The sequence below is a fragment of the Moschus berezovskii genome, chromosome 12, assembly GCF_049115385.1.
Source record: "Moschus berezovskii isolate FMDL1 chromosome 12, NW_MosBer_1.0, whole genome shotgun sequence".
Lineage (NCBI taxonomy): Eukaryota > Metazoa > Chordata > Mammalia > Artiodactyla > Moschidae > Moschus > Moschus berezovskii.
The window spans coordinates 55,721,900-55,745,470 of record NC_142471.1 but is presented as its reverse complement, the minus strand read 5'-3'; the positions used below and the strand labels follow the sequence as shown (position 1 = coordinate 55,745,470).

Genomic DNA, 23,571 nt, shown 5'->3' with positions numbered 1-23,571 from the left:
AATGGCAACCCACTCCAGTACTTTTGCCAGGATAATCCCATGGACAGAGGAGCCTGGCGGGCTGCAGTCCTATGGGGTTGCAAAAGAGTTGGACATAACTTAGTGACTAAACAGCAACAGGTTACAAATAACATAAAACCTGATTTGGATGTCTCAAGACCCCTCGTCCCTAGAAAAAAAGAGGAGGAAGAATTTATTGGTATTGTTCCTGAAAATTCCAGGAGTAAAGCTTCAGCCGTGTCCAGATTGATCCATGAACATCATGAAGACTTAGTGTCTGTCCATTTCTTGACTCGGCCTTTTGCTAGATTGGATTCATTTGTAGTACCAATCATTTTAATGCCAAGTTTTACGAAGAAAGAACCTATTTCCCCATAAGCTCAACACTAGTCTAGGAATTGAATCTCATTGACCTGATTGGCCTGCCTTGAGTTGATGCATTGCTAAACAAATCACTTAGTTAGGAAAGGATTAATTGATCAGTTACTCAGGTCACCTTTATCAGGGATGAAAGTAGTGGGGAGGGTTGATCCTCTAAAATAAAATTAGCTACTGTTGCCAGTGGACACTGAACAGGTAATGTCTGTTACACAGATATTCACTCATATAACCTTTATAACTAGCTTGGAGGTCAATATACTATAGTATGCCTTTTCTCTAAGGGGTACTGGATTGTTTGAATCTATTAAGTAGATCTCTAGGCAGAATATCTTCACCACTTGTGAACTTGTTTGAGCCCCTTCATAAGACTCAAAGCCAATTCAGTTGGAAAAAAAATATTAAAATGAATATCTGTAGGCAATGTATTTTTTTTTCTGCCTATAACTAGGAGTTATAGTTAACTGTCTATCCCCCCAGGCTCAGCCCAGCCTGTCATCCCTAATGCTTTCCACCTCTCACCCTATTTATTCTGAAACCTTATCCACTTTGAGGATTTGGTGCAACACCTTGATGCTTATACTACTCCATTCTCAGGACTCGAGGATGCGCCTCTAATCAGCAGAAAATTATCCCCAGTAGTTCAGCCCTGTCCCTGTTCCCACCCTCCTGACCCCATCCCAAAGCCTCTGGCATTCAGTCCTCATAGGTATTGAGGAAATAGACAACATGTTTATTAAAGTAGTTTGGATTACTGGTGAATGTTATCATTTACTGCTCAACTGGCTGCAGATGGCAAACACACTTTCTGTGAACAATTTTCCATTGTTTACTAGTAGATTATTTCCTGAATTTGTATACATTTATTTATACTGGAGCTATGGGGGAGAATCTTCTGAAATTGGAAGTATGAACTTTTGGGTAATGCTCATGTTATTTTCAATTCATCGTGTGGGATTTTACACACTTGCTTATATTTAACTAAATGCCTATCAGAATGGTATCTTATACAAAATTGTTTAGAGGATGTCCCTGTGTCTTTTTAAACATAAGAAATCCAAACATATGTAGCCTGGGATAACAAGAATTGCAAACATACATGTGTAGTCATTTTAAAACTTTCCTTCCTAGTTTCTATTTAAAGTGGCAAATGCATACATTCGTAGATATATTAGTAGTCACAGGCCTTATAATAGGCAAGTCAAAGACCAAAAGAAGAGAAGAAACTAATAAGTCTTTTAGTTTTTTTTTTAAGCTACTACTTCCAATTCAATAATTGGGAAGCCCCTCCTACAGATATAGTTGGAGGCAATGAGATTGCCCAGAACATGAGTAGGGCTCTTTTAAGTGAATTTTGGCTTCTGTAACACACACACACACACACACACACACACACACACACACATACATATACATCCAATCCCATCACTTCATGGCAAATAGATGGGGAAACAACGGGAAACAGTGACAGACTTTATTTTCTTGTGCTACAAAATCACTGCAGATGGTGACTGCAGCCATGAAATTAAAACGTGCTTGCTCCTTGGAAGGAAAGCTATGACAAACCTGCTGCTGCTGCTAAGTCTCTTCAGTCCTGTCCGACTCTGTGCAACCCCATAGACAATAGCGCACCAGGCTCCCCCGTCCCTGGGATTCTCCAGGCAAGAACACTGGAGTGGGTTGCCATTTCCTTCTCCAGTGCATGAAAGTGAAAAGTGAAAGTAAAGTCGCTCAGTTGTGTCCAACTCCTAGCAACCCCATGAACCGAAGCCTACCAGGCTCCTCCGTCCATGGGATTTTCCAGGCAAGAGTACTGGAGTGATGACAAACCAAGACAGCCTATTAAGAAGCAGAGATATTACTTTGCTGACAGAGGTCCGTATAGTCATGCTATGGTTTTTCCAGTAGTCATGTGTGGATGTGAGAGACCATGAAGAAGGCTGAGCTGTGCAGTATTGATGCTTTTGAACTGTGGTGATGGAGAAGACTCTTGGGAGTCCCTTGGATAGCCAGGAGATCCAACCAGTCCAGCCTAAAGGAAATCAGCCCTGAATATTCACTGAAGGGACTGATGCTGAAGTTGAAGCTCCAATACTTTGGCCACCTGCTGAGAAGAACCAACTCATTGGAAGAGACCCTGATGTGGGGAAAGATTGAAGGCAGGAGAAGGGGTTGACAGAGGATGAGATGGTTGGATGACATCACCGACTCAATGGACCTGAATTTGAGCAAGCTCCGGGAGGTGGTGAAGGGCAGGGAAACCTGGTATGCTGCAGTCCATGGGGTTGCAGAGAGTCGGACACAACTGAGAGACTGAACTGTATAACTGTTTGTATGTATACATGCTAAGTCGCTTCAGTCCTGTCTGAAGTCCACCAGGCTCCTCTGTCCATGGGGATTCTCCAGACAGGAATACTGGAGTGGGTTGCCATTTCCTCCTGCAGGGGATCTTCCCAACCCAGGGATCAAACCTGCATCTCTTGCAACTCCTGCATTGGCGGGCGGGTTCTTTACCACTGGACCACCTGGGAGGCCCATACAGATACTGGTGGTAAAGAACCTGCCTGCCGATGCAGGAGATGCAAGCAACACAGGTTCGAGCCCTAGGTCAGGAAGATCCCCTAGAGGAGGAAATGGCAACCCACTCCAGTATTCCTGTCTGGAGAATCCCCATGGACAGAGGAGCCTGGCAAGCTACAGTCCATGGGGTCACAAGGAGTTGGACACGACTGAGTGAGTGAACACAACACAACTTATATGTAAGAATTGTTTGAGATGCTTATTAAAAAGCAAAGAAAGCCTGCAGGTGGTCCCTCTGAATAGTGAGGTCTAGTTCCTGATCCTGAGCCAGCAGCAAATACACACAACAGCAGACACCCTGCTGAGGAAGTGGAATGCCAAGTGGCAGAGGGTTCGATGCATTTGTGTTGGCTTTGCTGGGAAGATGAGGAAGGAGAGAGAGACAACAGGCGCACCTGTATCTCCCTCTCTGTCCCCCTTCCCTCCCCACTCTTCTTCCTTCCTTTTCCCCTATGCTTTCATCATCAAGAGTGAGTTACTTTCTTGTTGTTGGACTTACTAATGTGATTGGCTTACTCCCTGTTACATTTGCTGCTGGGCTCCAGAGCAATATGAAAGAGCTAAATTGTAATAAGAGCTCTCATGGCTAGAGGACAAGGATAGTTAAGCCAATATTGGGAGGGAGAGGGAAACTTACCACCAGTGCCACTGCCAGGAGGAAGGAGGAAGGAGATCTGACCACCCACCCCTCAAACTGTGTGGCTGTCAACACCTGGTCCCTTTTCTCTCTTCCGAGGAATCTGTTTCCTAAAGTTAATTTTCACACAGTCAAGACCATACCAGTTAGAGATAATGGCTCTCTAATCGTTTGGCCTAGGTGCCATCTCCCCACTGAGATGTAAGCTTCGGAGAGGCCACAATGGTACCAAACTGCACTAAGCACCCACATGCTCATTTGATTGAATCAGTAATTAGAGAAACGTTCATTGATTTTTTTTTATCCTTGTGGTCTGCAGCTATAGTGTCTGCCACTCCTTAAGTTTCTTTAGTCTAGACTTCCCTGTCAGAGATAGAATCTGGAACTGGCCTTAGGGGAACCCAACTCCTGCCCCTTCCCTGATAGATATCCCTAACAGCAAAGTTTAACAGATGAAAAAGGTCTCTGAAATATTTGCCTCAGTAAGTCAGAGCTTGCAGTATGAGTGAAGAGTGTAGTGTATTCATGTAATTTTGGAGAAAGGTAGTCAGAAATGGTGACAAATTTGGGTCAGAATTGGGATGGGAATATTCTAAGTTAAAACTATCCATATATCCAATTTTCTAGGGCAATATAAAAATGCATTCTTCCTCCATTGTTCTGTTAAATTTGTTGTCCTGCACTAAATATTTACTATGTTTTAGGATTTTTTTTTTTTTCCAGAGAGATCTATTCTGATTCACTGACTATTATAGTCAACGAGTACCAGGCTGATTTGATTGCTGTGTCTTTATAATACATTTAAATATATGGCAAAGTAAGTCTCCATTCAATGATTTTTTTTTCAAAAACATGTTTTAATATTCTCATTCCCTTATTTATTCTTTAGTATTATTTTAAATTAAAAAAAAACTTGTAGAATTAATTTACAGTTTTGTTTCTTTACTAGTTACTGTTGGTATGTAGGGAAATCAATTTAATATCAAAATTTTTTAAATTAATTTGATGAATTTTATGTTGACTTACTATTTTAAAACTTTATTTTCCTTCTTCACTAATATTTATAAATCTTATTTTTATTTTTTATCTTAGTGTATTACACTAGCAATGTTAAATAACATTGGTATTACTAAGCATCCTTGGTTTATGCTAATTTTACCATGAAATATGTATTATTTCATAGTAAAGAGTCGGACACAACAGAGCAACTGAACTGAACTGAACTGAACTGAAAGTATGATATAGACCAACAGCTTAAGAAAGCTATTCTATCTTATTTTGAAAAAGTCAGTTTTTTCATGTTGTATATCTTTTCCATGGTTTTATATTAAAATGTTACTGGATGCCTTTTAAATGCATATTGAGATTATCATGTTTCTTTTCATTGTCCCTGTTTATATGAAAGAACATACCTGTTAACACTCGTAGAAGAATGATCTGTAGTTTGGGGTGTGTTTATATGTGTCAATGTGATGTATGTATCTGTAATCAACATCAAACTAGCTTGACAATTTTAAATTACTCACAAGTAAAACAGTTTGGTCCTGAAGTACTTTTTTTGTTTTGTTTTGAATATTTATTGATTGTGTTTTCAATTTCATTTAGTTTATACATTTTAGTTTATACTGATTTATTTTATAATGAGTTAATTTCAGTAAGTTTTTTCCCAAGAAAAATTAGCCTGTTTCTTTTAGATTTGAAAGTTTTTTCACATGGATGGATATACTTTTATGACTTTAAAGAACTTATTTTCTGTTTCCTATCTGGTAGAGGAAGACATTGGGGATGCTTGCCTATTTTTGAGTGGAGTGGAAAAAAAGAAATAAAATGTCTCCTCTGAGATGCCAAACCACATATCCACCCTCAGGCAGATTTGATGCCAGAATTCATTCTGCTAGTATGTTTTAAAAACCCAGTTAAAGTAGCCATATGCAGTATTGCCTCCAAGGTACCTGGCAGAAATGAAAGTAAATCTCTAAAGGAATAATCTTTAAACTTGGGCCTTAAAGAATTTCTAACCCCAACCCTAATGTATTTGATTTTAAGCTACATATGCTGCTGCTGAGTCGCTTCAGTTGTGTCTGACTCTTTGCAACCCTGTGGAAGCCTGCCAGGCTCCTCTGTCCATGGGATTTTCCAGGCAAGAATACTGGAGTGAGCTGCTATGCCCTCCTCCAGGGGATCTTCCTGACCCAGGGATTGAACCCATATCTCAGGTCTCCTGCATTGGCAGGCAGGTTCTTTTCCACTAGTGCCACCTGGGAAGCCCTAAGCTACATATAGTTAGATGTTATTTTCTGGATGCGATATGACAACCTTTGTCTTTAATTAAACAGTATTTAGCCTGCTATTATCTGTTATTATGACTGATATTACCATGGATCTGAGGTGGCAAAAATATTTATTTCAGCACAAATTTCAGTGTCTCTTTGGGGAACAGGTGACTTCTGTAGCCTTTAATTGCAGGTATTTAATGTGCTGTGCTTAGTTGCTCAGTCGTATCTGATTCTTTGCGACCCCATGGACTGTAAACTGCCAGGCTTCTCTCTCCATGGGGATTCTCCAGGCAAGAATGCTGCAGTGGGTTACTATGTCCTCCTCCAGGGGTTCTTTCCAATCCAGGAATCAAACCCAGGTCTCCAACATTGCAGGTGGATTCTTTACCACCTGAGCCACCAGGGAAGCCCAAGTATACTAGGGTGGGTAGCCTATCCCTTCTCCAGGGGGTCTTCCTGACCCAGGAATTGAACCTGCATCGCAGGTGGAATCTATACATCTGAGAGGCTTGTCAATCTCAGTGTTATATTAATAGTATGTGATGATGCTGCTGTTCTTACTATTATCAGCTTTCAGTGACTTGACTCCCCACCCAAAAATGTAAACTAAAAGAAATGTATCCACTTCACACTCATTAGGATGACTATTTAAAAAATAAAATAAAATACCAAGTGTTTGGCAAGGATGTGGAGAAATTAGAACCTTTGTGCATTGCTGGTAGGAATGAAAAAATGGTGCAGGCACTATGGAAAATGATATGGTGACTGAGCAATAACTTAAACATGAAATTATCATATGAATCAGCACTTTCACTTGTATCCCCAAGAAGTGAGAGCAGAGACTTAAACAGGTAAATTGTACATCCACGTTCCTAGCAGCATTACAGTATCTAAAAGGTGAAGGAATCAACAAATATGGTATAAACTCACCATGGAATATTATGTGGATTTAAAAAAGAAGGAAATTCTGACACCTGTTGCAACATGGATGAAGCCTGAAGACATCATCTTAGGTGAAATTAGCCTTTTACAAAAGGACACATTGTATAATTCCACTATGTGAAGTACCTAGAGTGGTCAAATTCATAGGAAGAGAAATAGAATGGTGGTTGGACTTCCCCGATAGCTCAGTTGGTAAAGAATCTGCCTGCGATGCAGGAGACCCTAGTTTGATTCCTGGGTTGGGAAGATCCACTGGAGAAGGGATAGGCTACCCACTCCAGTAGGGCTTGCCTTGTGGCTCAGCTGGTAAAGAATTTACCTGCAATGTGGGAGACCTGGGTTCAATCCCTGGGTTGGGAAGATCCCCTGAGAAGGAAAAGGCTACACACTTCTGTATTGAGACTTGGAGAATTCCATGAACTGTATAGTCCATGGGGTCGCAAGAGTCAGACACGACTAAGCGACTTTCACTTGGCAGGGTCTCGGGCAAGTGGGGAGTAGGGAGTCAGGAATTAGTGTTCAATGCCTATGGAGTTTCAATTTGGGAAGATAAAAAAGTTTTAGTGATCAATGGTGGTGATGTTTACAGAACAATGTAAATGTACTTATTGCCAGAGAACTATACACTTAAGATAGGCTTAAAAGGTAAATTTTTTATTATATACATTTTACCACAATAAAACAAAGCCAAAACACTGCTGTGCCTATACCCAGGAATAGTCCACCACTGTTCCTGGGGTTTAATATAAGAATTAGTCAATACTTTGAGAGAAGTCAATTCTGTTATCCTTTCTAAAGCTGTTCTTACCATAGCTCAGAGGTCAAAACAAAAATATTTTCTAGGGGTGCCTTATGTTTGTATAGCACTTTGTCTTTGAAGAAGACTTTTATGTATCCAAATCCATTTAATCCTCATGACAGCCTTATAAGGTAAGTAGTATTACTCCCTTCTAATTGATGGAAGAAACTGGAGCCTAAGAGATTAAATTGTCCAAGACCACCAGGCTATTAAGGATGCAAAGGTTCAAATAATTGTCTTCTGACTGAAGTCATTGATCTCCCAACATACAGAAATAGTTGTCAACTTACTATGAACTTTACATTTAAAATGCCAAAAGCAAAGTGGTATGCTTGTTAAACTGAATAAAGAAAAGAAAAAGAAAGATAACATCATTACCTTCTCAGTGACCAAGGAATAATGATTACACTGAATTTACGCTCTGAATCCTATTAACATATTTGTGGTTTTTTATGATACTCGAGTTCCAGACGTTGGTCACGTTTAAACTCTGGTTGGCTGTTTGTATTTTTGCACTTTATCGTCTGAAAATACCCTTGAATTTAGGGTACGAAGGCCTCTTTCTTAAAAGTCATTGTCTGAGGTTGCAGGTATTCAAATTTTAATTGAAATTCTCAAAAATTTTTGTCTGAGTCCAATAAAAACAAGTAGTCAGGTTGTTCTCTCATTGTTATGCAAGAACTGTTTCATTTTTAGTCTTAAATTTCCTTTTTTATTGCTCTCCTTGGAGTGGATGGCTAATGTAAATGGGAGAAACCTGGCAATGCACCATCACTACCCTTAACAATTTTATGAGCTCCCCACTAGAACAAATGTCTGGGTCAATGCAACCTCACGCACACAGCTCAAGTTCCTCTCCCTTTGAAGCCTGCCATAGATAAGCCAACTCAGAACCTCAACTCTCTTGCTTCCGAATGCTGACCCAGTAGCTTTCTCTGCCTCTAGGAATATTTGGTACCTCACGGAAGGCGGGTGTCATTGCCAAAATCTTTCTGTGTATAAGCCTTCCTGAATATATTAAACTGAAACATAGGTAACACCCCCGAGACAATATGCAATAGGTTTCTCAATGTTGGTTGTATTTAGTGAAAGAATTTTGAGATTTTGCACTCCTGTGTGGTATCAGTAAAGTTGACCCCAATAGGTTAAGCATTGCATGTTCAAAGAGAGGGTCCCCTCTATCCTCTTTCAACTTGTTCCAGCTGCTGTGAGGTGAAACTGGACAATCTTCTTTCCATTGCATTTACAGCACAGATTCTGAAGTCAGCTCTCCCAGTCTCATATATCTTGAAATGTTTGGAAGCATGCCACTTTATAGCGCTCACAGCATTTTGGGTCTCTCTTCTCTTCCATTTTGCTGTAAAATTCATAAGCCAGAGTGTAATGGGAAAATGAAGTACTTTAACAACAACAACAAAATAATAGCTCACATCTTCATTTGAGCAACATCAGGCAAACTTTCCGCTTGGATATATCTAACTAATTGCTTTTATTCCCATAACTTACATTTATTAAGCACCTCTTCTGTACCAGAAACAGTGCTAAACACTTCACATACATTATGCCGTTTAATCCAGGCCCCAGAGCAGCATAGTAGATACTAACTTATTCTCATTCTACATAGAGACACACAAAGAGGCTGAGTGCATACAAAGCAAGAAATTGTCTTGCTCTGTGTAAAATTACTTTTTCTGTGAAATATTTTACAAACCTATCTCAAAGAGATTGTTATCTTTTATAACAACTCTAAAAAGAGCTTTATACTACCAGTTGAAAGAATTTTCAGAATCAGTCTTCCCAACCCCCATCAATAATTTATACATTTTAGTATATTCTTTCAGCAGAGGGGAGCACCAACTTTCACATTATTATTTCATATGTTTCTTATCTATGTTGTTTTCTCTCAGCTTTTCTCTTCTGCATGATTTAAACAAATAATAATAGCAGGAAATCCTGGTTAACATTCCTTCCAAGGCTGTATTCTCTGATGCCTCAGCCAGTTTGTTTTCAGTGTCAAACTATTCGATTTCCTGTATTCTACTAAAGAGTGAAAGATGTGAAGCACTTATTGTTTGTCACTGTGAAAATATAGCAAAAAAAGTTCAGTGGTAGACAAAAATGAGAAGTAGCTCCATGTTAAGAATAAAGCAGACATTATTTTTAATGCTGCCTAAAAGATGAAGAACATTATGAAGTCAAGCTTGTTTTTAGAAAGAAGCTTGGATTTTTTAAAAAACATTTTACTCTGGTATTTATATAATTTCAACAAGGCATTTTGCAATCCATTTAACATAAAATTAAGAAGATGAACATCTACTTTGTTCTCAGAATTTAAAGTGAGTAAAGGTTATGTATGGGCTTCCCTGGTGACTCAGGTCAGTCAGGAAGATCCCCTGGAGAAAGGAATGGCAACCCACTCCAGTATTCTTGCTTGGGAAATCCCATGGACAGAGGAGCCTAGTGGGCTACTGTCCATGAGATTGCAAAGAGTCAGACACAACTGAGCAACTAACACTTTTTCAGACTATATATAAGAAATGGTTCTGGGCTTCCCTGGTGGCTCAGTGGTAAATAATCCACCTGCCAATGCAGAAGACAAGGGTTCCATTCCTGATCTGGGTTGATCCTACATGCAGCGGAGCAACTAAGTCCTTGCCTGTGCTCTAGAGCACAGGAGCTGCAGCTACTGAAGCCCGTGTACCCTAGAGCTCAGTGCTCTGCAACGAGAAGCCCGCACACCGTAACTAGAGGGTAGTCCCATCTCAAAGCACTAGAGGAAAGCCTGTGCAGCAGCAAAGACCCAGCACAGCCAATAAATAAATAAGTAAAATTTTAAAAAAATAAATGGTTCTTGCCCTGATGAGCTTATGTTTTAGTGGATGAGAAAGATACAAATAAATTTAATTACACCCAAGGAAGTATATATTAGGTCCTTTTGCTTTCCTTCAGGTTCTTTAACAAGACCTGAAAATTTATTCTCTAAAATACATCTTGAAACCAACACAACATTGTGAAGCAATTATCCCCCAATTAAAAAAAAATAAAATACGCCTTTAATCTGTCCTCCTCTTCAGTGAAATCTGATTTTGAGTTTCAGAACTAGTCTGATTTTATGCTTCAAAGTTTAGATTCTGTTTTCCTTTCATTTATTGTCTGATTATTGTGATCAATTCTTAAATCTGGATTGAACGGCTGAGAGACACTTCCATGTTACTCACTTCAAGATACATCTTTATGTTCCTCTTCTACTAGAGTCATCAGAAATTGGACCTTCCCTTGTGATTCACACCACTGTCCCATTTGGAGTTACACACTTGGAACACAGCATTGAGGATGTGCAGGAGTTAATCTTCCAGCAGCTAGAAAGCATTGTGCCTGGTTTGCCTCAGCCAGTTGCTGCCAAATGCCAGAAGTGGAGACATTCCCAGGTAATCAGCCCAGCGGTATGAGCACAGTTTCCTTAATCAGAGCTGACTTTACTTTTTCTCATCTTTTGCCACTCCAGTACTCCTGCCTGGATAATCCCATGGGCAGAGGAGCCTCGTGGGCTGCAGTCCATGGGGTCGCTGAGAGTCGGACACGACTGAGCGCCTTCACTTTCACTTTTCACTTTCATGCATTGGAGAAGGAAATGGCAACTCACTCTAGTGTTCTTGCCTGGAGAATCCCAGGGACAGGGGAGCCTGGTGGGCTGCTGTCTATGGGGTCGCACAGAGTCAGACATGACTGAAGCGACTTAGCAGCAGCAGTAAAAGAAATTAACGTGGGATCTATGGAGCAAATATGCATTTGCCTAATGGAGAAGTTCACATGCAAGTTTTTATTATCCTGTTATTTCTCAGTAAGAGACATAAATAATTTTCCCCAATGTTATGTTCAAATTCTAGCATCTAGGCTTATGTAACCTGAAAATCTGGGGTTTCTTATGCAGGCAAGGCAGGTTATATATCAAAATGCAGCTGTTTCTCTGAGGTTTTTCTAAATCAGTACTGTGGTTATATAGAAACCACTATAACCTCCCAAATTTTTTGCAATATGTCAAATTAACCTTGTAAGTATATTTTGCTACCACAATTTTCATTTTTATTAAGTTCCCACTTTGGTTTTGACTGCTGCCAGTAGAGCTGTTTGGGAGAGAGCAATGAATACCTGAATAGATCAGGTATGAATGATGAATGAAAGATGAATAGATCAGCTAGTTGAGCTGTTTTTTCAGGAGTAGATAAACTTGCTGATGGGTCTACTAGTTCAAACTTAAAAAACTCTTTACGCTAAGTAAATGCTGACTTTTCTGAAAATCCTCTGTATATTCCAGCAGAAGTTTCTGAGTATTCATAGAAAAAGTATTGATCTGTAAACTCAGTTGTGAAGTCGTTTGAGGACAGTGGAGCAGAGGGAAAAGGAAGCAGTGACTTGTCTATTTTTTCCTAAGATTTCATAGCACATTGATTACCTGATTTATCAGCACTATTTGTTACTAGAGCTGTGAACCCTTTAGAAAAAGTGGTTGGAGAGAAATCGCAACAGATTTTGTATATTTTAAAGGACTTTCCAAAATCAGAGGAAATGGTAAATTACTTCCTAAAATATTGCAGCAGTTCTATGTGTTTACCCATATCTTCTCAAGTTAAATTATACAGTGAACCTTTCAGGAAAATATTTACTTAAACACATCATGGTCACTTTAGAAGACTTCTTCCTTTTAAAACAACTTTTTCAAATCTCAATAGCCAATGTCTTTAAATAATATTTAACTTAATCTTAGGTTGGTCTGAAAAATAAAACACAGAAATAATTCTGTTGATATAATTTGAAGCTAGATATTTTACATAGCAAGTGAAGTGAAGTGAAAGTTGCTCAGTCCTGTCCGACTCTTTACAACACCATGGACTATACAGTCCATGGAATTCTCCAGGTCAGAATGCTGGAGTGGATAGCCTTTCCCTTCTCCAGGGGATCTTCCCAACCAAAGGATCAAACCGAGGTCTCCTGCATTGCAGGTGGATTCTTTACCAGCTGAGCCACAAAAGGGGAGCCTTACTTCTGCCGTCATAACCTTCCTTCCCCCAGAATTCTTTGGTAGATTCCTTTATGAGGCAGTATTGCCTGCCCCTCTAATAAAACCTCTGGGGAGAGCACCAGCCCTTTAAGGCTCAATCCACTTTCTGGAAGTGACTGCTTTCTGAAAGAGGTAAGGGAGTATTTTGTGTAGAGTCCATTTTATGTTTTCTTGATGTGGCTCTCCAGGCCTTCTGCTGCCTCTAATGTCTTATATTCACAGTGGCAGGGGGTGGGGGGAAAGGGGGGTGAGGCAGTGAAAGATGGTTGTTCATTTAATCATTTGTTTACTCATTTATTCCATGAGCATATAACAAATGCCTAGGTCACATCTAATACTCTGTCCATGGAATCCTAGAGACTAATCTTTGATGAAAGCCTTCTCCTAAGACACTAAATCAGATTTTTTGCCTTGAGTAGGATAGCACTGCTTTCTGGAGGGTGCTGCTATTAAGGAAGGAGGCAGATGAAGAAAGAAGGTGTGTTTGAAAGACTTGCAGGGCTGCTCTGTGCCTCCCATTTGGGGTTTGAATAAAACACATGAGTAGGTGGTTCAGACAAACACAGCAAAGCAATGGCAGATTTTTCGTGATTCTCAGTTCCTCCCCTTTGCAGCTATTTGCCTTCCATCATTTAAATGTTTATCCAGTTAATATACCTCGATGCCTGAGCTGTGATACATTGAATTAAGATTTCTGTAACAAGTATGATATATTGAGTAATAACTGAAAACAGCTTCCATGTACACTGACAGGGGACACCTAATCAGTTTGATAACCCTAATCCTCTCACCACTGTCGTTCGCTGTGCTTGCCTTTGTTTCAGAGTCTATCATGATGTCTTTCCCAAACTACTCTAGTTTTATACATTTACTGTATCAGTATGATTTGCTTGTGAGTTTAACTCTAACTTGCCCCCATATTTCTGTAGTTTCTGAATATTTCAGGGCCTTTTTTGTCACGTCGCACATTCATAGATTACTCTTTTGTGAAAAATAAAATAAAATAATCACTGAAAGCACTTCAGACACCACGGACATCAAGAGAGGAATTTAGGGGTAGGGAAAAAGGAGAGTCAGGTGGTAAATGAATGCTTTGGCATCTTTGGCAAAAATAAATGGATTTGGACTAGCCTGTTAAACTCTTGCTGTAAAATTAGAATTGTTCTCTTCTGTAGTTCCATTTCTTCACTTGGTCTTTTGCCCTGAGTCTGTACTTTCTCTCTGCTCAATGTGAGCCCTTTTATATTCTTTAAGAAGGATCATGAACTCTTTAAGAACCTCATCAAAGCCATGAATATGAAGATGCACAGCCTTTCAAAATATACATGTACACATAAACACAAAATTGCATCTAATTATGAAGATTTACAAGCAACCTAAAATGCCTCCCACGATCCCAGCATTAAGAACACCTGCTGTAAATGTTATTCTCCTATAACCCAAATAAATCAAGAATCCCTCATAGCCCAGTCTTGTGTTGTAGTCAAAGAAACAAAATTCAGCAACCTAAAGGAATGTAAAATAATTATCATCTTTACTTGTGTCTTTTATAGATCTTTAAAGATATTCAAAATTCATTATCCTTAGCAGTACTTTTTTTAAAATTTTTTTTAAGTAATTAATTTATTTTTTATTGGAGGCAAATTATTTTACAATATTATTTTGGTTGGTTTTGCCATACATTGACATGAATTCGCCCCGGGTTTACATAAGTTCCCCCTCCTGAACCCCCCTCCCACCTCCCTCCTCCCTTTATCCTCCCTCTGGGTCATCCCCGCACGCCAGCCCCAAGCATCCTATAACATGCATCAACCCTGAACTAGTGATTCGTTTCACATATGACAGCATACGTGTTTCAATGCCATTCTCCCAAATCATCCCACCCTCACCCTCTCCCAAAGAGTCCCAAAGACTGTTCTATACATCTGTGTCTCTTTTGCTGTCTCGTATACAGGGTTATCATTTGCATTTTTCTAAATTCCATATATATGCGTTAGTATACTGTATTGGTGTTTTTCTTTCTGGCTTACTTCACTCTGTATAATAGGCTCCAGTTTCCTCAAAAAACTGGAAATAGAACTGCCATCCAGCAATCGCACTCCTGGGCATACACACCGAGGAAACCAGAACTGAAAGAGACACATGTACTCCAATGTTCATTGCAGCACTGTTTATAATAGCCAGGACATGGAAGCAACCTAGATGTCCATCTGCAGACGAATGGATAAGAAAGCTTTGGTACATATACACAATGGAGTATTATTCAGCCATTAAAAAGAATGCCTTAGCAGTACTTTTTGAAGTTTCTCTTCTCTTTCCTTATATATTCCACTTCTACAAACTCCCTCAAAACTTTTTGCACCTTAACTCTAGTTTTCCACAGAGTTTTCCAATTATCAGCCATGTGGGCTTTTCTTTATTTTCCCTTTCTTCAGCCTTCCACTCACATTCCTCATTTTTGACTCGATGTTCTCCCCCCTCCTAGACAGGAAAATCTAAGAACTTTTCAATGCAAATTCCCCATTTTGGCTTCCTCAGGTCTTCCCCAGTTGATTACCTTGGTTGGCATAGTACTGCCCAGGAGTTGGAAGGAATAAAAGAGGAAATAGGTAACAACTAAAGGCCAGAATTTTTCTTAAGAGTTTTGTGTGTGGTGGGACAGGGTGGCGGGGTGTGTATACACAGCAGAGCTTGAAATCACCCACATATTTACATTATTCCCTTATGAGATTAATTTCTGACCAGTAGCTGTGTCTTATTTCAGTGTTGGAAGGTCAGGTAGTAATTGATAGTTCCATTTTTTTTTTTTCTTTCTTACACATTTTCTGTCATATCCCCCTCACTGTCTTCTCTTTGGTAGGGTGAAACTGAAAAGCAGTGACTGATTGATTATATGAACATACCAAGACTATCTATAAATTCAAATGAGTGTCCCTGTCAACATAGTCAGTCACCCTAATAAGCCACACTCTTATTGCAGCCAGATTGGGCATCTCTTTAAAATACTGATGCTTATTCTTCAGCATGTACTCAGTTCAATCGGGTCTTTGAAAGGTGAACTTGAATTTAAAATGTTTCAGAAACAACTCAAGTCATTTGGACATATATCTTTTTAGTAAAGTAGATGGGCAATCTTGACAATTTTCTTAAATGTTTTTATATAACTAACGAGATATAACTGCTTGTGTTTATCTGTGTTAATGTGTCCAGTAAGCTGATTGTCGGAGAAGGCAATGGCAAGCCACTCCAGTACTCTTGCCTAGAAAAATCCCATGGATGGAGGAGCCTGGTAGGCTGCAGTCCGTGGGGTCACTAAGGATCTAACACGACTGAGCGACTTCACTTTCACTTTCACACATTGGAGAAGGAAATGGCAACCCACTCCAGTGTTCTTGCCTGGAAAATCCCAGGGACGGCGGAGCCTGGTGGGCTGCCGTCTATGGGGTCACACAGAGTCGGCCACGACTGAAACGATTTAGCAAGCTGATTGTAAAAGCTCCTACCCTAAAAGATGTTGACCAATGCATCACTACAGATTTAATCATATGGACTTCTAGGATAAGTGCTTTGAAAGACAAAAGTCAGTTGTGTTTATCAGTTAAAGTACATTAGGTGTGTTGTTGGATAATTTATTTAATGTGGGATAATTATGACTTTGGGCTTTGGAGTCAGATAGACTTCAGTTCAAACCTCAGCTCTCCCTGATCATTTGAGTAAGCTAGACTATAACTCTAAGTCCATCTGTAAATGGTACATATAACCCCCCTCATAGGAAGAGAATGACCCCTCATAGTGGTCAGAAGGAAAGGAGAGAACACAGTAGAAAACATTTACTATAACACTAGTACAAGGAAGTTCTCCATTATTGCTAAATAAAAATAGCAAAAGGAAGAAGAAGAGAGGAGGTGGGTGAAGGTGATTCTATGGTATTTCTTAGTAGATGAGTTCTGTGTGTCCCTTGCTCTTTTCTGGTACCTTTCTTCATGCATGCTACCGCACTTCTTGTTTTTCTTACTCACTCTCTTGACTTTTCAGAGTCTCTGTCTTTTATCTTCTCTCTTTTTACACACACACATATTTCTGGACAAGGATATTTCATAACTGACTCAACTCCAGGGGCTATGATGCTAAGTCATACCATAGGGACTATTAACATCAGAACAAGGTGATATAAAAGTGATGGATCCCTGTGGACACAAGGAACTCTTGTCAGTTTTTTTCAGCTTATAGGTTTTTCAGTTTCATGCCATTCATTCCTAAACTAACTTACACATTGTCCAGTGTCTGGTAATTTAACACAATTTATACCATGAGTTAAAATTTCCTGGCATGAAATTATTGCCTCAAGAGTACTCTTGCTTCTGTGCCATAAGTTTACAGTAAGCCGTGGAGAGCTGAAACAAGTCCTTTGGGATTGGTAGACTATGGCATGACCCAGTCTGCCAAGAGTAGGAAATCTAACAGGTGTCAGTCCTAAGCATTCCACTGAGTAATCTCTCACCTCTTTCTCACTGGTACAGAGCTAACCCGTTGCTTCACTTTATTATGAGGTAGCTACGTATGTATGAGATCATCAGCTGAGAAATTCTGATCATTGAATTAGGGATGTTCATTCACAGTTTAATTGACGTTTATATGGGCAGATATTTCCCCTTTTCATAAAATCTCACATTATATGAGCTATTAAATGTTTTAACACATGTAAGTTTAATTAAATCACTTTTTTCAAATACTCATGGCAGGAACTTACCCTGTCATGTAGTCAGCATCACACTTTTTCAGAAAAACTAATTATTTTGAACAGCATTACTTTACAGGAAATTTTAAAAATGAATCTGTATCATTTTTCTTGGACAAATGCAATGTATATTCATCTGCACCCAGTATTACTACTGAAAACTGAATGATGGATGTTATTATATATGGCTCTGTTCCATAAAGGGAAGTCCACTTGGGCTGTGCATAATAGACCTCAGTATTATGCTCTGAACTAACAAGCTGAACTAAAAAGTTCAGTTGACAAAAGCTATTTATACCCACATTAGAAATTAGTAATATATATTCAGCTTTTCATTTAGCTGACATGTACTGAGTTTCTTGGGCTTCCCTTGTGGCTCAGCTGGTAAAGAATCTGCCTGCAATGTGGGAAACCTAGGTTTGATCCCTGGGTTGGGAAGATCCCCTGGAGAAGGGAAAGGCTACCCACTCCAGTATTCTGACCTGGAGAACTCCATGGACTACATAGTTCATGGGGTCGCAAAGAGCTGGACACAATTGAGTGACTTTCAACAACATCAGCAATTGGTTTCTACTGTATGCCAGACATTATACTGAATTCTATAGACTCAAAGACAGCTCCATTCATTCAAGGACTTCCCCATATAATCAGCAAGGCTGACCAATAATCAGATAATCATTATATGGTGCATTTTCTTCTAAGAAAAAGATAAACAATGTATTGTGTGAACACAGAGCAGATTTGAGGAGAAAATGGTAATAAATACCTTCTTAGAAGAAAATGTCACCTGAGCTAAATCCTACAAGATGAAGTCAGAGAGGCAAAGGAAATGATGTTGGAATGATGTTCTAACAATGTGTACACTTTCCCAGTTCCAAGACAGTACAGGATACATTCTTGCTTTTTACCTTGATCTTGACTTAAAGAGATAGGAATACCAGACCACCTGATATGCCTCTTGAGAAATCTGTATGCGGGTCAGGAAGCAACAGTTAGAACTGGACATGGAAAAACAGAGTGGTTCCAAATAGGGAAAGAAGTACGTTAAGGCTGTGTATTGTCACCCTGCTTATTTAACTTATATGCAGAATACATCATGAGCAATGCTAGGCTGGATGAAGCACAAGCTGGAATCAAGATTGCCAGGAGAAATATCAATAACCTCAGATATGCAGATAACACCACCCTTATGGCAGAAAGTAATGAAGAACTAAAGAGCCTCTTGATGAAAGTGAAAGAGGAGAGTGAAAAAGTTGGCTTAAAGCTCAACATTCAGAAAACTAAGATCATGGCATCTGGTCCCATCAATTCATGGCAAATAGATGGGGAAACTATGGAAACAGTGACAGACTTTCTTTTGGGGCTCCAAAATCACTGCAGATGGTGACTGCAGGCATGAAATTAAAAGACACTTGCTCCTTGGAGGAAAAGTTATGACCAACCCAGACAGCATATTAAAAAGGAGAGACATTACTTTGCCAACAAAGGTCTGTCTAATCAAAGCTATGGTTTTTCTAATAGTCATGTATGGATGTGAGAGTGAGACTATAAAGAAAACTGAGCACCAAAGAATTGATGCTTTTGAACTGTGGTGTTGGAGAAGACTCTTTTTTTTTTTCAGTTTTATATTTATTTTATTTCAGATTATTTCCATTATAGATTATTACAAGATACTGAATATTGTTCCCTGTGTTACACAGTAAATCTTTGTTGCTTATCTCATCTGTTAATCCTGTACTTATAGTTTATCCCCCTTCCTCCCTTCCCTCTTTGGTAACCATAAATTTGTTTTCTATGCCAATGAGTCTGTTTTTATAGAGATTAATTTGTATTATAGATTCTGCATGCAAGACGATATTTGACTTTGTGTGGTATTTCCTAGGTCCATCCATGTTGTTTCTTTTTCTTTTTTTTTTTATTGGAGGCTAATTATTTTAAAATATTATATTGGTTGGTTTTGCCATACATTGACATGAATCCGCCCCGGGTATACATGAGTTCCCCTTCCTGAACCCCCCTCCCACCTCCCTCCTCCCCTTATCCTCCCTCTGGGTCATCCCCACACATCAGCCCCGAGCATCCTGTAACATGCATCGACACTGAACTGGCGATTTGTTTCACATATGATAATATACATGTTTCAATGCCATTCTCCCAAACCATCCCACCCTCACCCTCTCCCACAGAGTCCCAAAGACTGTTCTATGCATCTTTGTCTCTTTTGCTGTCTCATATACAGGGTTATCATTTGCATCTTTCTAAATTCCATATATATGCGTTAGTATACTGTATTGGTGTTTTTCTTTCTGGCTTACTTCACTCTGTAATTGTAGCATGTATATTATCATAAGTGACCAGTCCAGGTTCAACGCATAAATTTTCCTCTGTTCATTTCTTTGCATTTGTGCTTTTTTAATAAAATTCTTTTTTAGAAATAAAAAAAAAAAAAGAAACTCTAGTTTCATCCACCTCATTAGAACTGATTCAAATGCATTATTTTTAATGGCTGAGTAATACTCCATTGTGTATATGTACCGAAGCTTTCTTATCCATTCGTCTGCAGATGAACATCTAGGTTGCTTCCATGTCCTGGCTATTATAAACAGTGCTGCAATGAACATTGGAGTACATGTGTCTCTTTCAATTCTGGTTTCCTCGGTGTGTATGCCCAGGAGTGCAATTGCTGAATCATATGGCAGTTCTATTTCCAGTTTTTTGAGGAATCTCCATAGTGGCTGTACTAGTTTGCATTCCCACCAACAATGTAAGAGGGTTCCCTTTTCTCCACACTCTCTCCAGCATTTATTAAATGTTGACTTTTGGATAGCAGCCATTCTGACTGGTGTGAAATGGTATCTCATTGTGGTTTTGATTTGCATTTCTCTGATTATGAGGGATGTTGAGCATTTTTTCATGTGTTTGTTAGCCATCTTTATGTCTTTGGAGAAATGTCTGTTTAGTTCTTTGGCCCATTTTTTGATTGGGTCATTTATTTTTCTGGAATTGAGCTGCAGGAGCTGCTTGTATATTTTGGAGATTAATCCTTTATCAGTTGCTTCATTTGCTATTATTTTCTCCCATTCTGAAGGCTGTCTTTTCACCTTGCTTAGAGTTTCCTTTGCTGTGCAGAAGCTTTTGATTTTAATTAGGTCCCATTTGTTTATTTTTGCTTTTATTTCCAATATTCTGGGAGGTGGGTCTTGGAGGATCCTGCTGTGATTTATGTCGGAGAGTGTTTTGCCCACGTTCTCCTCTAGGAGTTTTATAGAATCTGGTCTTACATTTAGCTCTCTAACCCATTTTGAGTTTATTTTGGTGTATGGTGTTAGGAAGTGTTCTAGTTTCATTCTTTTACAAGTGGCTGACCAGTTTTCCCAGCACCACTTGTTAAAGAGACTGTCTTTTCTCCATTTTATATTCTTGCCTCCTTTGTCAAAGATAAGGTGTCCATAGGTGCGTGGATTTATCTCTGGGCTTTCTATTTTGTTCCATTGATCTATATTTCTGTCTTTATGCCAGTACCATATTGTCTTGATGACTGTGGCTTTGTAGTAGAGCCTGAAGTCTGGCAGGTTGATTGCCCCATTTCCATTCTTCTTCCTCAAGATTGCTTTGGCTATTCGAAGTTTTTTTGTATTTCCATACAAATTGTGAGATTATTTGTTCTAGTTCTGTGAAAAATATCGTTGGTAGCTTGATAGGGATTGCATTGAATGTATAAATTACTTTGGGTAGTATACTCATTTTTACAATATTTATTCTTCCAGTCCACGAACACGGTATATTTCTCCATCTATTAGTGTCCTCTTTGATTACTTTCACTAGTGTTTTATAGTTTTCTATGTACAAGTCTTTTGTTTCCTTAGGTAGATATATTCCTAAGTATTTAATTCTTTTCATTGCAACAGTGAATGGAATAGTTTCCTTAATTTCTCTTTCTATTTTCTCATTATTAGTGTATAGGAATGCAAGGGATTTATGTGTGTTGATTTTATATCCTGCAACTTTACTATATTCATTGATTCCGTTCTGTTCCGTCGCTCAGTCGTGTCCGACTCTTTGCAACCCCGTGGACTGTAGTCTACCAGGCTTCTCCGTCCATGGGATTCTCCAGGCAAGAATACTGGGGTGGGTTACCGTTTCCTTCTCCAGGGGATCTTCCCAACCCAGGGATCGAACCCTGGTCTCCCGCATTGGAGGCAGACGCTTTAACCTCTGAGCCACCAGGGAAGCCTTGATTAGCTCTAGTAGTTTTCTGGTAGTCTTTAGGGTTTTCTGTGTAAAGGATCATGTCATCAGCGAACAGTGAAAGTTTTACTTCTTCTTTTCCAATTTGTATTCCTTTTATGTCTTTTTCTGCTCTGATTGCTGTAGCCAAAACTTCCAGAACTATGTTGAATAGTAGTGGTGAGAGTGGGCACCCTTGTCTTGTTTCTGACTTTAGCGGAAATGCTTTCAGTTTTTCACCGTTGAGGATAATGTTTGCTGTGGGTTTGTCATATATAGCTTTTATTATGTTGCGATATGTCCCTTCTATTCCCACTTTCTGGAGGGTTTTTATCATAAATGGATGTTGAATTTTGTCGAAGGCTCTCTCTGCGTCTATTGAGATAATCATATGATTTTTATTTTTCAGTTTGTTAATGTGGTGTATTACGTTGATTGATTTGCGGATATTGAAGAATCCTTGCATTCCTGGGATAAAACCCACTTGGTCATGATGTATGATATTCTTAATGTGTTGTTGGATTCTGATGGCTAGAACTTTGTTAAGGATTTTTGCATCTATGTTCATCAGTGATATTGGCCTGTAGTTTTCTTTTTTTGTGGGCTCTTTACCAGGTTTTGGAATTAGGGTGATGGTGGCCTCATAGAATGAGTTTGGAAGTTTCCCTTCCTCAGCAATTTTCTGGAAGAGTTTGAGTAGAATAGGTGTTAGCTCTTTTCTAAAATTTTGGTAGAATTCGGCTGTGAAGCTGTCTGGACCTCGACTTTTGTTTGCTGGAAGATTTCTGATTACAGCCTCTAGTTCCGTGCTTGTGATGGGTCAGTTCAGATTTTCTGTTTCTTCCTGGTTCAGTTTTGGAAAGTTGTACTTTTCTAGGAATTTGTCCATTTCTTCCAGGTTATTCATTTTATTGCTATATATGGAGAAGACTCTTGAAAGTCCCTTGGACAGCAAGGAGATCCTACCAGTCCATCCTAAAGGAAATCAGTCCTGAATATTCATTGGAAGCACTGATGCTGAAGCTGAAATCCAATACTTTGGCCACCTGATGTGAAGAACTGACTCATTTGGAAAGACCCTGATGCTGGGAAAAATTGATGGTGGGAGGAGAAGGGGATGACAGAGGATGATATGGTTGGATGGCATCACCGACTCAATGAACATGATTTTGAGTAAACTCCAGAAGTTGGTGATGGACAGAGAAGCCTGGCGTGCTGCAGTCCATGGCATCACAAAGAGTTGTACACGACTCAGCGACTAAACTGAACTGAACTGAACTGCCATCAACTGTTATAGCATTCATATAAACTATGACAATCTGCATCATCATTTTATTAGTGTACATGCATAATCATTCTCTCCCTAAATGCCATTTATCAATCCCCTACTCTGTGTGTAACTCACTTCATCTCCACCCCATGGAGGTTTTTACTCCTTTCCAATTGCAAAGGTCAGAAAGTTAAGAAGTTGAGAGCACAGAGCCCTTTGTGAGGCTCTTCTCCTAGGAAGTGGCAAAAATGAAATTCAAACACAGGTCTACTTAAAAGTTAGTGTTTTTTAAGGCAACCAGAAGAAGCAAGAAGAACCACAGTCTCACAGCAGCTAGAATGAAAACCACATCACAGAAAGTTAATCAGAATGAAAAAGCAGAGAGTCATGTCCCAGATGAAGGGACAAGATAAAACCCCAGAAAAACAACTAAGTGAAGTGAAGATAGGCAATCTTCCAGGAAAAGAATTCAGAATAATTATAGTGAAGATGATCCAGGATCTTGGAAGAAGAATGGAGAAGATGTAAGAAATGTTTACCAAAGACCTAGAAAAAACTAGAGAACAAACAAACAGAGATGAACAGTGCACTAGAAGGAATCAATAGCAGAATGACTGAGGCAGAAGAATGGATAAGTGACTTGGAAGATAGAATGGTGAAAATCA

General features: G+C 39.2%; 1 protein-coding gene across 4 annotated transcripts in view; it reads left to right on the top strand.

The window, feature by feature from the left end:
- Positions 1–23,571, top strand: part of RNLS (renalase, FAD dependent amine oxidase) — a 311,458-nt gene that overhangs the window by 253,070 nt on the left and 34,817 nt on the right. For all 4 annotated transcript variants that reach the window (XR_008685782.2, XM_055425152.2, XM_055425151.2 and 1 more), the window contains exon 6: positions 10,865–11,040. Coding sequence is in view for 3 of the 4 variants with exons in the window: in XM_055425152.2 (XP_055281127.2) it covers positions 10,865–11,040 (176 nt within the window). In the remaining variant the exon portion in view is untranslated. The remainder of the gene's footprint in view (positions 1–10,864; positions 11,041–23,571) is intronic.